Source organism: Archocentrus centrarchus, chromosome 19 (genome assembly GCF_007364275.1).
Source record: "Archocentrus centrarchus isolate MPI-CPG fArcCen1 chromosome 19, fArcCen1, whole genome shotgun sequence".
Lineage (NCBI taxonomy): Eukaryota > Metazoa > Chordata > Actinopteri > Cichliformes > Cichlidae > Archocentrus > Archocentrus centrarchus.
Window position 1 is genome coordinate 8,750,784 of NC_044364.1, and position 15,741 is coordinate 8,766,524.

Here is a 15,741-nt window from a genome sequence, read left to right on the forward strand (position 1 = left end):
AAAGTTTGTTTCTCCAATAAAAAGGCAAAAAAAAAAAAAAAAAAAGAAGAGAGCACTGAATTCCAGTTTTGTGCAGGCAGTCCCCTACAATTCGTGATGCTGTCTGTTTGTGTCTGGAAAATTGTTGGCCAGCAAAAGAGATGAGATTAGCCCATTTGAAGCTTAAAAGGTTGAATGGTTTGAAAGTGAGAAGATGATATTTCCTTTGGAAGGATGAAGTGTGTGTGTGTGTGTGCGCGCGCGCGCGTGTGTGTGTGTTTTCAAGGCAAAATGGCAAAATGGAAAGCTGGAAATCTGAAGAGATTGAAGGATGACAGATGTGCGAGCAGAGGTGTGGTCATTGTCACGCATGTTGTCAGTTCCAGAGGGAGCGGTGTGTCTTCAGACGACAGCTGGTTTCACTCAGAAAAAAAAAAAAAAAAAGACACACAGCAGAGAGGAGAGAGAAAGAGATCAGACCTTCACCACTGAATATTTATGATCTTGGTCCACACAGATTTCTCGCCACATTTTTTGCGGTTTTCAAGGGGTTAGTCCTTGGTGACCCACACACACTCACAGACACGCACACATACATGAGTGTTCACAGATACACAGATGATGGGAAAGAGATTGGGGGGGGGCCATGAAAAAGAGAAATAAGTCACGTAGATCATTAGAATAGTGAGTTGTGAATGTGGTGAAAATAAAAGAAGAAATGAAGGAAAAGAAAAGACTTAGGAAACAGACCTACAGACACGTAGAGAGCCCCCGTGCTGGAAAATGCCGTTGTTGAGCTTTGAAGCACAGTGGTAATGAGGCTCCATTTAAATCCAATGAAGCCGCTTTGGCAGCTTATGAAAGCACGATTGGTAAGCCCCCTTCATCTGCTGCTGGGTGTGTGTGCGTGTATGTGAGCGTGTGTACTCCTGTGGATGTGTGTGTGTGTCAGTAAAATAGGGTGGGGGCAGATTGGACAATATTTGGCTTTATCTTTGTTTCTCTTTTTATTTTATCACCGCATTAGTCACAAAACTCTCATAAGTCAGTTTTTTCTACAAGCATTAGCAAAAAATTCTTAAATGTTACAGTACTTTACACTGGCTATAATTGATGTAACTTTCAGTACTCTGTGTCTTTCGTTATGAGAGAGCCCCTTAACTCTTTAGACCAAGGTTTTCCATTATGGGGTGGGCCTGGAAGAAAACAATATTAACATAGATGAAAGTGCAGTATCAGTGCAGGTAAAAAGGGAAAGAAATCTACAGTGCCATGAAAAAGTATGTGCCCCCCTTCCTAATTTCTTTCTTCTTCTTTTTTTTAAAATATTTGTCACACTTACATGTTTCAGATCATCAAACGCATTTTAATATTAGACAAAGACAATCCAAGTAAATACAAAATGCAGTTTTTAACTGATGATTTCGAAAAGATTATCCGATTCTACCTGTCCCAGTGTGAAAAAATAATATTTGTGCCACCCTTGGCAGCAAGCACTACAATCAAGCTTTTGTGATAACTGGCAATGAGTCTTTGACATCACTGTGGAGGAATTTTGGCCCACTCTATTTTTAGAGAATTGTTTTGATTTAGCCACATTGGTGGGTTTTTCCAGCATGAACTGCCTATTTAAGGGCACGCCAAACCAATCAGATTTAAAAACCACTCCACTCCAAAACCTTCATTTTTCTTTTTTTTGAGCCATTCAGAGGTGGACTTGCTGGTGTGTTTCATTGCCCTGAAGCATAACCCAATTGTTCTTGAAGGTCAGGGCACGAACTGATGGCCGGACATCAGAATTCATGATTCAATCCCTGTCCTGAAGAAGGGAAATTTCCTATCTCCCATGGATGACATTTTTGCCCAGTCTATTTCATATTGTTGAATCATGAACACTGACCTTAAATGAGGCAAGTGAAGCTTGCAGTTCTTTAGACGTTGTTCTGGGTTGTTTTGTGACCTCCTGGATGAGTCATCAATGCGCTCTTGAAGTAATTTTGGTAGGTCGGCCACTCCTGGGAAGCCTGGAGGAAAGACCACCACTGTTCCAGGTTTGCTCAAAATGGTTTTGGTCTCTTCGGTAAATGTCCTGCTTTGTGACAGCAACTGTACTGGGAATGATTTTGTTATAGTTATTATTGACCTGTTTGAACTGTATTACAAGTTATACATTGTTAGGGGTGTGGCCACTCTGACTGAGAGATGCCAACTTCAACTAATTCTGATCAGTCAGTTGGATCTCTTCACCGTATTTGTGGTGCTGGAGCCTTTTAAACATTTTTAGGGCAGTTATCTGACAAAAAAATGGCTTCCTGTGTAAACAGTAGTGTGTGAAATTTGGCAATTTTTTGTATGCTAGCACAACTATTAGGGCACTCAACAGAAAGTATACATTTCCCACCCCAGATTTTCTATGTGCCAATACTACACTGCAATAGATACCACCCAGTGTTGTGATCCTCCATTATAATTACTGGACTAGAAATTATTTATTTTATTATTTATTTTACTGGCTTTTGAAAACTGTAAAACATGATTTTATATTTTTATTAAAACATAGTCTGGATATATTTTATGTTTATGTACCCTAATGGCAGGAATGAGAGGAAACTTTACAAATTAATGAGTGACATTAAAGTGGGCTTGGGGTCCGGGGCTTGGCTACTGTGAGCTAAGGCAGAGGCCGTTGTAGCGATAACAAAAAAAAAGTTTATGCCTTACTGGAAAATGGAATATCTGCCATTTGACTTAATCTAATGTCTTAATTCTGTGTCTTGTGGTAAGATGAGAAGAATTCAGCTAATATTTCCTCATGTAAAGCCTGACCCTATTTAATCACCGAATGTCCTATACGACCATGGATTTTCAGTGTTCATTTAGCTGTAGACAGTTTAAACTGTTTAATGTACTGAACCGGACATAAATGGGAAGCCAATAGAAGGCCAGGATGTCCAGGATGGAGGTGCTTAATGCAGAGATCCAAGACACGTTTCAGTGTTTGTGCGTATATGTGTGTCCAGTCTGTGTAACCTCTATTCTCAGGGCTTTGATGGCCATGCCTGGGGAGAGTGATGATAAATGGTTGCTTTCCTGTAATTTACCTTCAGGAGAATGGATGGAGCTGGCCTGTTTGGTTAGAGGGTGGGGAGATGAGGAAAGAGGAGACTGTAGGTGAGGAGGTGGGGGGGAGGTGGGGAGTAAGGAGATTCCTGCTTTGAGCCTGACTCGGGAGTTGGGTTTCCTCCAAGGTGAGGAACACATTAAATGGTGTGTATATATTGTGTGTGCGCGCCTCATTGTTTATTTACAGAGTCTTAGCTCTTGCTGCGTTCATAGAGGAGGGGAGCCACTCTACCCAATATTCTCTTCTTCAAACCCCCATCTAGCCCCCATGAGTGGAAACATACCAGAGCAGTGCCAACTGTGTGTGAGCAATGGGAAAAACACACACGATCAATTTTATATAATTTCTGCAGCTAAGGCTAATGTCTGCTATTAAAGAGACAGATGATCAACACAAGGCACAGTTCATTAACTAATAATTTATTTTTTTACCATTTAGATTAAAAAGTCAGTGGTTCATTGCCTCAGAGGAAAATGTACAAGGAAGACTTTGATATAACAGAAGTGAAAAATAGTGCTGGACTGAAGGCAGGATCCCTTTGTTCCCAAAGAAAGGTAGGTGGACAGTTTTTTGTGTGAGTGAACCATTATTCCCAGGACATTAATGTAACAGAACATGGTGGGCTCTGTGTGTCAGTTTCCATCTGCACCTCTATGGGAAAACCGGAGAGTCCAGTCAGTCACATTTTTACTCCATTCACCTCAAAGTCATTTACAATTGGGTGGTTGTTGTCTGGAAACAACATAAAACTGAAAGGAATACATTCTGTGTAATATCTGAACCACGTCTTCTGGTCGTGATCACAAAAGCATATGTTCCTGGTTTCTACATCCATATAACATCCATAATCATCTGGTTTGTACATCCATAAATGTGAGTCATCCCAGGCTAAGTGATGCTTTACAAAAGACAACAAACGGCAGAGGCAGTTCAGTACATATTTACAATATTAAAAATCCATCAGGACAAGCCAAATGTGTGGATGAAAATGACACACACCCACACAAAAAAAGGAAAAAAACAACAAAAAAAAAAAAAACATGGGAAGTTCACCAAGAAAATGCATGTGATAATTCTTCATCATGGACTTGCAGAAGTGAAGAGGAAAAAAAAAAAATAAAAATAACTCCCCCACCCCACCAGAAAACTCCACACTTCAAATAAGTTTTCTCTCACCTCTCTGCAAGTTGTGCATGTCACTTGTTTGCTCGGGAAGGTTAATTAAACACAAACTCACACACCTGCGAATGCTATAAACGCTGTGGAAAAAAAGGGGGGAAACAAAGTGAAGCAGTTATGGCCTCAGTTCCACTGCCAAGCTGCTGGGCTTGTTAATATAAAACAACAGGACAGCTCTCTCTATGAGGCTCACAAAAAAGCTTTCACGAGAACTACACTTCCACCCCTCCCAAAAAAAAAATTATATATATAAAAATCTGGCAGATTTTAACCTATTTTGATTCCGACGTTCAGGGTGGGCACTTAAGAGGGAAATGGGGGGTTCATAGCTTTTAATCACGTGACTGACACAGAGCCCTGGAGGGCAAAACAGCTTACATGCCAATACTGGACACCCCACAGAACTGCAGGACAACCATGTGCATTTTTCATCTTTTTCAATTCATGAATATTTAGATCAACGTATAAAAGAGGAAAAACAAAAAAGTGATCACACTGCAAAGCTTTGGACACTTACTATCCATACACAGCAGCTGTATCAGTATATGAATCACTAAAAACTTTTAACTTATTGTTAGTGTCAGTTTCAATGACATGGCAACTGATCTTGCCAAGATCAGAAATGGCAGCTTACGACAGCAGATATGACATCTATTTGACGTCAGCTTTGTCACACAGCGCCATCATCCAGGCACCACACAGCTGGTATAATGGGGCCCTTAGGCCTGAATTAGACTTTGATGTCGGTCCTACAAATGTAACCGGAAATCCGCTCTGAACCCTACGCCGTAACCTACGACAACGTAGCCCTCAAGGATTGTGATTACCATGTAGGGTTCTCCTAAAGCCTAATTCAGGCTTTAGGAGAAGTGTGTTCAACTATCCAGCATTTTTGGGGATACACAACTGGCAAAAAAAACAAAAACAAAAAAACCAAAACAGCAGGCATCGCAAAAAACTTTTTTGCCAAGTGGGGGTTCCTATAGTGTGACATGTCACTTAAAAACTAGAAGAGAAAGAATTTTATGGAATTCCTTCATGCGGGTGTTGTGCACTCGAGGAGCTGAGACAGGCTTCATGGGGAACTATTTTGACAATTCATTGTAATGCCAGACTTGCATACCAAGATGAGGACGCATGTGCTACTGTAACACCACCTGTCTGACAGGCCACTGTGGACTGCCAACACATAAATAAATGATTGCTTCTGCATTTTTGCAAAATTCCATCAGTGGGATTTGTGCCCTCAGCATAGCACCATCATAAACGGTTTGTTTTGATCTTCTTTGCCATTTTTTGTTTGTTTGTGTGTCACGTCAGAAATCGTGGTGGCTTATAATTCATTTTGGTCACAAGTTGTGTTTGCATTGGATCATTAAAAAAAAAAAAAAAAATGTGATGAGAGACATAAGCATGAAGAGCCACAATCATTTGAACAACATCTAATCATGCTCTGAGTTCATAACAGCATCGATTATCATGCCACCCACGTTCCGAGTTCTAATAACACTTCATAAACACAAATCGGACCATTCACCTGCGCGACTGTTTCTTTGCAGACTGACTTACATTCTCCGAAAACAAGAACTACAGTGCAGTACTATACACCACAGAGGAGTCTGGTAGCCTCTTTCTGTGCTTTCACTTATCTAAAACACTAAATACACAACATGCAAAAAAGGGTTAAAAGGGGAGTTTGGGGTTGGAGGGAGGGAGTTCATGGCTGACACACAGACAAGAGCAGAGGAGAGACACTTTTGGAGGAATGACAAACCAAACATGCCGCCAAAGCCAAAGGAGCGTAACCACAAGCTAGCATGAGATGCCTGTAGGAACACTCACTGTTATGTGAGCTTGATGTGCCCCTCAACTAAACTGTGTGTTTATATTGTACTCTATTTAAATAAATTGTAAAGTCCTTTACAAAATGAAATAACTGCAAAAGGCAGATAAAAAGCTTGAGAGCAACCAGATGGGTCTCTCTGTGGTTTTTGTTGATCCTGACTTTCATAGTCCCTTAATTGAATTTAAAAACTGACTACTCTTATTTGGCAAAGCATGACAGGGTTATGCATTAGGGTGGGCAAGTGGTGGAAGATGACCTGGGACGTTTTCATTTGGCTCTTCGTGCTCATATTGGTTTAGCTCTCTCTCTGCGCTTCCTGTAAGGTTTTGATGGACCAGCAAAAAACCACAAACATGCAAACTTAACAAAGCACATGAGGGCTGAAATATGATCCTCGCATGTCATAATACAATCAGTGAGCACTAAAAACTTTCCAGGCTCATTCATTTTGTCAAAATACGGAGAAAAACACAGCTACATTGTTTATCCGACTTGTTTTTTGTTTTTACTGCATGAAAAGGAACTCTTGTTTCAATCTCTTATTGTGGCAAACAAAAGCCTGCCAGTCTTGGTCAACACAATAAAAATGTTCGGCCATTTAAAAAGACATAAATGACAGTGGCCACACAGCAACATTTGGAGGAACTGAACCCAGCGGAAGAGATTATCCACGAAGCGAAAAGTCTCCCTGGAAATATTGGCATTGTTCTGAAATTCCGCCCACTTGTCCGCACTGCTTAATCTTTCTTCCACAAAAAGTGACAAGCAATGAGTCATGATGGTGACTCTACAAACCACTCATGAGAGGGACTAGTGGTCAAGAGGCCTGGAATGTGACACATGCCGAGGGTTTTGCTCTGCTTAAAGTGAAACAAATGGGATACATCTCAAATAAGCATGTGGATGGTTGAGATAGCAAATAGCCACACAAGGCATACAAACTATCATGAGCAGTGGCATCACATACTTGTACATATAAGAGCCTACATGAGCAGTTTATTCTGTGAGGGCTGTGTGGTGGCAGCAGCAGCAGTGGTGGTGTGACTGAGGTTTGCTGTGGAAAATGTCCCTGCAAAGGGAGCCCTTGGTTCCTCATAGGACTAAAGTCCTATAGTCCAAAGAAGGTACTGCAAAGACCTGGAGAAAGTAGGCCCGTTTCGACAGGAAAATGCTGAAGGTTATCAGGTGGCCCAGCTTGTTTCAATTAAAAACACGTGAGGTGGCCAAGCTGGAGATCTGCAGCTTGTCTTGTTGCTGATATCAGTCTGTGAAGTGTGAGGTGTGAGCATTGGTAGTCTTACATGGGAGTACCTTAAAGTGGCAGAAGACAGTCAGTCTTGACAGGAGGTGGAGGTCAGGGAGTTGTATTTGGGGAAGAGTGGGGGTGGGTGGACAGTTCCGCTGTCGTCGTCGAGAGAGAGGGAATGGCACCTGCTTTTGTCTACACTTCACACCCTTTTTAATGGTCCCTTTTTAAGGCAAACCAATCAGACAAAAAGACAAGTGGCCTTACAAAGACAAGACGTGAAAAATAAAAATGAAAAATTATACAATATACACAAAACGTGGTCCTTAAAACAGGCAGGGTACATGCAGTCTTCGTAATGTGCAGCGTTCCCACAATGGAGAAGGAGGAGGAAAAAGGGTTCAGGGGAAAGAGAAGTCAACAGTCAGGATTTGTGAATGAGTGCCATGGAGGGAGAGGTAGGGATGGACGCTGCTTTTCCCCATCATGCTTTGCTACACTTCCCCTTCTTCTCTTTGCGCTGGAACTTCCTCAGACGTCTCGTCCAAACGTCTCTCCACTGGATCACCAGGCTGTTCTTATCGGCCACCAAGCCTACGCGCTCCGCCCCCGGACTGCTGGGTCCACCTCCAGGACCGACTCCTGGACCCGCCCCTGGACCTGTTCCACCTTCGGTGCCCCCCATTACCAAGAATCGTTTGCTCATCTGGATCTTAGGACACTTGCAGGCTAGATCCTTCATGTGCACCCACAAGATGTTGTCACCTCGCTTTAAGGGCTCGCCCCGGCTCTTGTACACAGATACTACACTAATGGAGAACTTGGCCCAGTCCCCCACCGTCTCCATGTCCAGCACATTCACTTGGACAGCTGCGAACACATTTGCAAGAAATGCACTTGGGTAAACACAACTTTTTACATTTATTACTTATGGTATAGAAAGTAATTCTACTCTTACCATAATCCTTTTTGCAGTATTTCTTCATGTTGATCTTCAAGTTGCCTTTTACTGGTTTACAGTAGGACTCACAATCTGCAAAAATAAGGACAATCAAACTCACACCTGAAATGCAGGCTGTGACTCCAATGTCTTGATGCAATGAGAGTCATCCTTCATTTTGACAGATCTGGGAACCAAATGTTGCCTAGTGTTACTAGTAGAAGTTGGGGTGACTTCCTTGGGAAGAATATCATGGCGAACAGAATCCGCAGATTCCAAATCCCAGTCACTTGTGAACCCTCCCATTGGGACAGCTTTTTGACACAAGCATCAATCTTTTTTCTTCTTTTGGTAAAAAAAATGTGTATAAGCATTTCTAGATTAAGCACAGTCAGAGCACTAGTGGAAAAAGATCATATGCATCTTTCATATTCGCTCAATGTCACATCACTTTAAATTTAAAATGCATCATCAGTGATATGTGCTAGTTTATATACAGGAAGGGCAACTTTTTTCCTTCAGCCATTAATATTTTTTATTTTTCTTTAACAAAAAAAAATACACATGAAAGCACAATTTATATCTACTTTTTAAATACATGTGTATTTTTTTTCACTAATAAGTGAATAAACTTACACTTGCCCTTGCAAACTGACTGATGGGGCCAAAGGCTGAAAGGAAAACTGGAGCAGGCTAAATAATGTTGAGCTTGGTGTGGTTTTTGAGTGCTAAAAAACAGCTTCTGACAAATCACACATCAAATCCCTGCAACAGCCAGTGCTGGGAGGCAAGTGAAACATACCAGAGGAGTAAAAGTGTTCAGTTTGACATGTTCTCTGGGGCCTTGAGGAAAGGCAGAGCGCGGTGGAAGCAGGTCATGGTTGGATGAATGTGGATAGGCCTTGGCTGCCAGAGTGACAACTAAGACCACACATTGGACAGATGACCTCTGCTGACCATTAGTAGGTGGGGTTGCAAATGATGTGGTTTTACGTTTATGAATATGACAGCCCAAATTGATCTGTTGGCTGGCTGACCATTCTCTGATCTCTTCCTGACTGACTCTAAGGCCAGCCATGGTTTGGTCTAGTTGTTATGTGTCCTCCAGCATCTTTTTCAATCCAACTTTTCCCTCACACAGATTTTGGCCAAAGAGCAGTCCTGTGGTGTTGGAAACACTTTGGCGCTGGATTTTGCCATTTGGAACTGAAGCAATGACCTTTCTTTCTATTATAGGACCCACAGCTTACCTGCAACCCAAGTAAAATTTAAATGATTGAATTTATTTGTAATTTTATGTTCAGGACTAGCTGTGTACAGCAATTTCAATGGACCAAAAAGGTTGGAAAGAAGTTCCCTCAAAGATTTGAAAGCATATGTATGCAATTATGTCCCATGGTTTATTTTCTTGTGATCCTGAAATATTTATTTTGCCATCTCGGTATTAAAAGGCTTACTTCTCTGGGATCGGAAAACATGTTTTGCATGAACAGAGAGCAAAGGGAATGGGAAACTAAGAAGATGAGCACAATTAAATAAACTGAAAAAAGCCTGATGAAAGTGCAGTAAAACGATAAGAATCCCTTTTAAAATTTAAAGCATTCACTGTGATTTTAAATCATCTGCCACTGGAGCTGTGGCAAGAAGAAACACTGTTCATTAGCAAGACTCAACTGTGGGTTGACACAGGCCACTGGATTCTGTGACTCATCGAATTTTGGATCCACAAAATTCAGTTAAACTATGAAGACACAAAGCGAGTTAAAAAAATAAAATAAAATGTGAAAATTTCAAAAGAATGCCATGAGAGTCATTTTTTCCCAACATAGTTTTAGTCAGTTCTAGTGAAGGGGCATGAAAAGCTGACCACTTGGAATGTAAGGACACAAAACTGGCAAACCACATGCTGGTAAGTGGACTGGTATCTGTGGCGAGGTCCCTCGTTCCCTTCAAAAGGAAAAAAACCATTCAGTCATTTTGCTTTCCAAAGCAAACCAAATAAAATTGCTGGACATGAAATGTCCCAGTTTAAAAAAAAAAGAAAAAAAAAAAAAAGAGAAAAATTATGATTTGGGGAATGTTTGAGTAAAAGGGTGTTGCATTGTTCATTTTTTGTGGAAGAACTAACGAGGAGAAAGAAACAGGGGACCAAGGAACCCATTAAAATGTCCAGGAAGCTTGGCTGTACATCAGAGCGCTGGAGATTTTATTAGCCAGAGAGAGGACAGAAAGGGAAAGAAAAGGAGAGAGAAGAAGATGGCAACTTTCAATAACCTTACGATGAGTGGAGGTTTGGATGTAGACGAGTTCAAAGGTGTATCAAGGGACATCATTTATTTAAAGTATCACAGCCTTCATAAGATCTTTTTTTTTTTTTTTAACTATTAACGAGCGTGTGGTTTTCATGTAAGTATGCATGCAACTGTGACAGGCATACATGTGTATGAGATGCGTATGTATTTCATTAGATGGGAGCCATTTCTGTTTTTTTATACAGTGGCTAACCTGGTGTTGTCAGTGTTGAAATACTGGCTGGGGCACAGTATGCGTTTTCCCATGAAGCACCACTTACTGCTGGGTGTTCACCTGGAAAACCTCTCGGTGAATTGCCCAATGACCCAAAAGGCCAGCCCACTGAAAACATGCACAATTGGCTCGAGGCCTGTCGATGCCCTCTTTCCCTTGAGCCCCTTTCACTGTGCCATGACAAGGACAAATTGCATCCAACGCCCCTTACACAAAAAGATTTTGGGGCCTTAGGTTTCTGATGGTGAAGCTCTTTCTGTGGTAGTTTAGGAAGGAGAAAGATGGGGGAAATGCTCTGGTGTGTTCGGTAGAAGCTGAGGTGAATTGACAATCAACGACTCTTGTGTTCTTAGACCCTGTAACATTTTCCCAGGAAAGTAGCAAACAAGAAAGGGCTGGACTCTGCTTCTTTCTTTGGGTTCAAAAAGGCCCAAGTGATGGAGGAAAGAAGCTACAAATGTAAGAAATTATTTTCAGTACTTATAGTCTCGGTAAGAAGAAAGTACACCCTTGGTCAGTTCTATCAGGTGATTCTTACTATGCTTTGATACAAAACCTTAGCTGCACCCACCTATAAATGTAGTCATGGTAAAAAGAAAAGACACCCTCTTTCGATTCTGTTTGTTAGAATTCACCTCACCTAATTTAGGTTGTTTTTGTAAGCATTCTATTGCCATTGGAGCAATTTTATGTAACTATCTGCTCCGAGTCTCAATAATTAGAACGCCGTGTTTAATTTGTTGTAACAGACCATTTCTTTCTCCGGTTTTCTGTCCAGGCCTTGGGCTAAGCTAATGGGTTAGCTTAGCTTAGCTAGGTCACAATATTTACCCTAGAAACAGTCCCGAGTTCTCTTTAAACTCTCCGCCAGAAAGAATGGTTTTCATTTCACACTATTAGATATATTTGGAGATTTTTTTATTTGGAGTGTACAACCAATTTTGGCCTTTTATGTGGACCATGGTATGAGCCATTATAAACATCCTGAACTCTGAATCAAGCTCTCAAAGTGTACAGTATGTTACCTTTGAAATCTAATAAGTTATAAGTCAAAAGTTAAAGTTAAAAAAAAAAAAAAAAAAAAAAGATTGTGAGGTTCTGAAAATATGTATTATTTTCAGAAGAGAAAGGATATAAAAACAAGAAAACCATTATTGCTTTAAAAAGCAGAGTATTGGTAGCAAAGTTGAGTGATGATATATGTTATAAACCCACTAATGAATCAACGTTTCCAAATCAGCACCACTATTTAAATCAAACAGTTGCAGAATGAAAAATGCAGACAGGGTAATTGACCGGAGCCTAAATTGGAGTGTTAGAGGGAGTGACTGAACAAATTTCCCCCCAGTCACTTGCCAACACTCTTTTCATGCCTCACAAGGTTCCCCTTCCACTATATATCTCTCAGCTAAACTGTAACTAATCGTCTCGGCTGCCTATCTGCTGCCCTTGGCTTAAAGCGGCAGTTAAAGTTTGAGCACAGTGTGGCTCCACTAACTTGAGGCTAGTGGTTGGGGAAACTGTGCCAAGGACACAGGTTTTTTTAAGACAATGTAAAAATTCTGCCGTCCCCAGTGCACTCGTTTCCTTTGCAAAACTTCAAACAAGCAGACCCGCCCTGCATTAATATTTATTCCACGCTTTAAAATATGTGTCCAGAAATATTAAAAAATATGTTTTTGTTCCTCTCATAAAGTAGTGGTGCTCATGGGCAAGGTGCAGAGAGTATACACTAACCTGTTGGTTCCTCTGTGCTGCTCACGACAGCTGTGGGGTTGACCACAGGGATTTCTGAAACACGCAAAAGAAACACAAAGTTATTTCAACGATTAAATCTAACTCCATACCTTTCGAGTGTGTCTGAAATGATTTGGCTGTGGGCCTGCAACAAAAACACGCGCACTCAAAGAAACAAAGTATGCCCAAATTCATTAAAAGTGATTTCAAATAGGGGGTATGAGAAGGACAGAACAAAATAAAGGCAGTAGGTTTGTGGCATACTGTAAGTCAAGTATGCCCATGAAAATACATGGGGCTTTGCAGACAGACGTGCTAGATAAACGCTGACAGACTGACAGGGATACTTACTCGTGGTGAGAGGGAGGACCGGTTCAAATAAACCATGCATGCCATAGACTAATGCAGCGGTTTCAGTGTCATTTTTAAGGAGATCTACAGACTAACTGGAAAAAATAATGGAAAACCAAATTTAGTTGATTCTTCACAAATTTACCCCGTAATCCAGTTTGGAGGAGTCAGTGCATTCAAAGTAGGCGCACACTGGCAAGGTGGCTGCACTAGATTAGTTTCATCCCCCCTCTAACAGATGTGGGGTTAACACTGCTGTGTAATCTCCATGCAAGCATGTACAGACAGATGGACGAATGGCAAGGGGGCAATTTTGGTTGGATCATCTTGAGACAGATGCAGCCCTCCCTTGTTGTGCCCGCTGGCTACAATAAAAAAAGTGCCTCGTGGAATTCCTCCAGGACCTCTCCTTTAATCGTATGCATCTTTCCAATACAAATGCTAATGCTAACAATGGGCCCTCTCCTTTAACCGTAAACAGAATTATTGGAACGCCAGCTTAGCATCCACCCAGCGGATCTGCTTTTGATTGGATTTGGAGGTTGAGGGGTTGGACCGAGTGTGTGAGTGTGTGTTGGCAGGAGGCAGAGGGGGGTTTCTTGGAAAGCTGTTTTGAGGCAAAAGCAGCAGTTGTCTCTCTAAAATTATGGACACCCTGCCAACAAAAACAAACGAGGGCAAGGAGCTTTTTGAAGGCAGGCGCAGCTGGTATAAGCCACTTTGAGACCCTATGCCCTCATGGCCACATCTTGTGAAGATAGACAGATGATGAAAGGATCATTCAGATGTGGGTTACTGCCATCTTACTAATTGGCTGCTTAATGGATTTGTCTTCTGTCTTGGGATACAGGATCTTCAAGAGGTAATATGCCCACCATAAGGCCATACTGGCAGACACAGTTGTCATTTACGCAATTCATAATGGACCCAAATATGTGCATAGCTTAAACACGTGCACACCCACGATTCTTCTCCTTGTCGCTAGATAGTTCAACTAATGGCACCTAAATGAGTGTAGTCTGCCATCCATGACCACAGTTGTCTTCTCCTTCTCGCCTATCCACCATCTGCTCCGGAGTTGCATGCGAGAGGAACAACATGGCACCATGTGGCACAGTATGGCAGAGCTGGGTACGGCACTGGGCAACACGGCATGACTTGATTTGGTGGTGGCTAGCTAGTGATTGTGTGCAGTGTGGCACAGACACGTGCTGGGGCGACAGGCAAAATTCATAACTTGCGCAGACTCACACTTGCTTGTTACAGTATATATATATATAGAGATATATCTATATATCTAGAGATATAGAGATATATCTAGAGATATATCTATATATCTAGAGATATATCTATATATCTAGAGATATAGAGATATATCTAGAGATATATCTATATATATAGAGATATATATATATATATATATATAGAGAGATATATATAGAGATATATATATAGAGAGATATATATATATATATATATATATATATATATATAGAGAGATATATATATAGATATATATATATATATATATATATATATATATATATAGAGATATATATATATATATATATATATATATATATATATATAGAGAGAGATATATATATATATATATATATATATATATATATATATATATATATTAATAGAGATATATATATATATATATAGAGATATATATATATATATATATATTATGAGTATTATTTATATATAATATATATATCGGAGAGAGAGAGATATAGATCTATATAGAGAGGATAGAGATATATATATCTCCTCATATAGAATATTATCTCTCTCTCTCTATATATATATTAATATACTATATGTTTATATATTCTATAGATATATAATATTATATATATATATATATGAATATATATATTATATATATATAGAGAGAGAGAGAGAGAGAGAGAGGAGAGATAGAGGAGGAGGAGAGAGAGAGAGAGAGAGGAGAGAGGGAGGAGGGAGAGAGAGAAGAGAGAGGGAGAGAGAGAGAGAGGTATGCTTTCACTTATGTTCTGTATTCTTCATGGCTTGAGTATGTGCTGCCTTTAGTAATGGGATTATGGCTTTTGTCAGTTTTTAAAGTTCACAGGAAAGCTGACAAAATTAATATGATGATTTTATGAGTGGCATATGCAGTAGCTGCGTGTCCATGTCTGTCTGAGTTACTCACTGATACAGGGGGCCACAGGCGAACGGCTCTGCTGGTAGCCCTTAGCGCAGCGGTTGCAGGTGATGCCAGTGACACCATCCTTGCAGGGGCACTGGCCTGTGGTTTGGTTGCATGTCTTGCCTGCTGCGCCCACAGGGTGGCAGTCACAAGCTGGGGTGGGGGGTTGGGGGAAGGTGTAAAAGAGGGAGGGAGGGAGGGTGGTAATATAAGGGTGGAGGTCAGGGGAGGGGGGGGCCTCAGAAAACGCATGAGATGCCAGTTCATTAAAAGAACCATTCCTTGGATAATAGACAGTAAATATTAATTAATGATTTATTGTCAGCAGGAAACAGATATACATTAATAATGAATGATTGGGGGCCCACCTCTCTTTTGCCTTTGTACTTAGGATTCTTTGATTACTGCACTGTGAAACACTCTCCATGTATATCTAGACAACTGATGAGAAATAATATATGGGTGTATGTAGAGGATATCAAGGGACAGGTAAAAAACACAGAAAGCTAGGAGAATGGGGTGAGGCATGCAGTGCATCCAGACCAAATTAAGTGCCTTCATCTGCTTGCTTCCTTTTTCCTAAATACTTTGTGCAGTCTAGTGCCTGCCCGGTAACGCACGCTCTGCTGTT

General features: G+C 40.8%; 1 protein-coding gene across 1 annotated transcript in view; it reads right to left on the reverse strand.

Moving 5' to 3' along the window:
• Positions 1-3,506: 3,506 nt before the first annotated feature.
• ntn2 (netrin 2) overlaps positions 3,507-15,741 on the reverse strand; it is a 39,788-nt gene continuing 27,553 nt past the window's right edge. Inside the window, exons 4-7 of the mRNA XM_030755851.1 lie at positions 15,114-15,263; positions 12,578-12,631; positions 8,333-8,407; positions 3,507-8,244 (exon numbers count right to left, since the gene is read on the reverse strand). Of these exons, the coding sequence (XP_030611711.1) occupies positions 7,859-8,244; positions 8,333-8,407; positions 12,578-12,631; positions 15,114-15,263 (665 nt within the window). The 3' untranslated portion in view covers positions 3,507-7,858. The remainder of the gene's footprint in view (positions 8,245-8,332; positions 8,408-12,577; positions 12,632-15,113; positions 15,264-15,741) is intronic.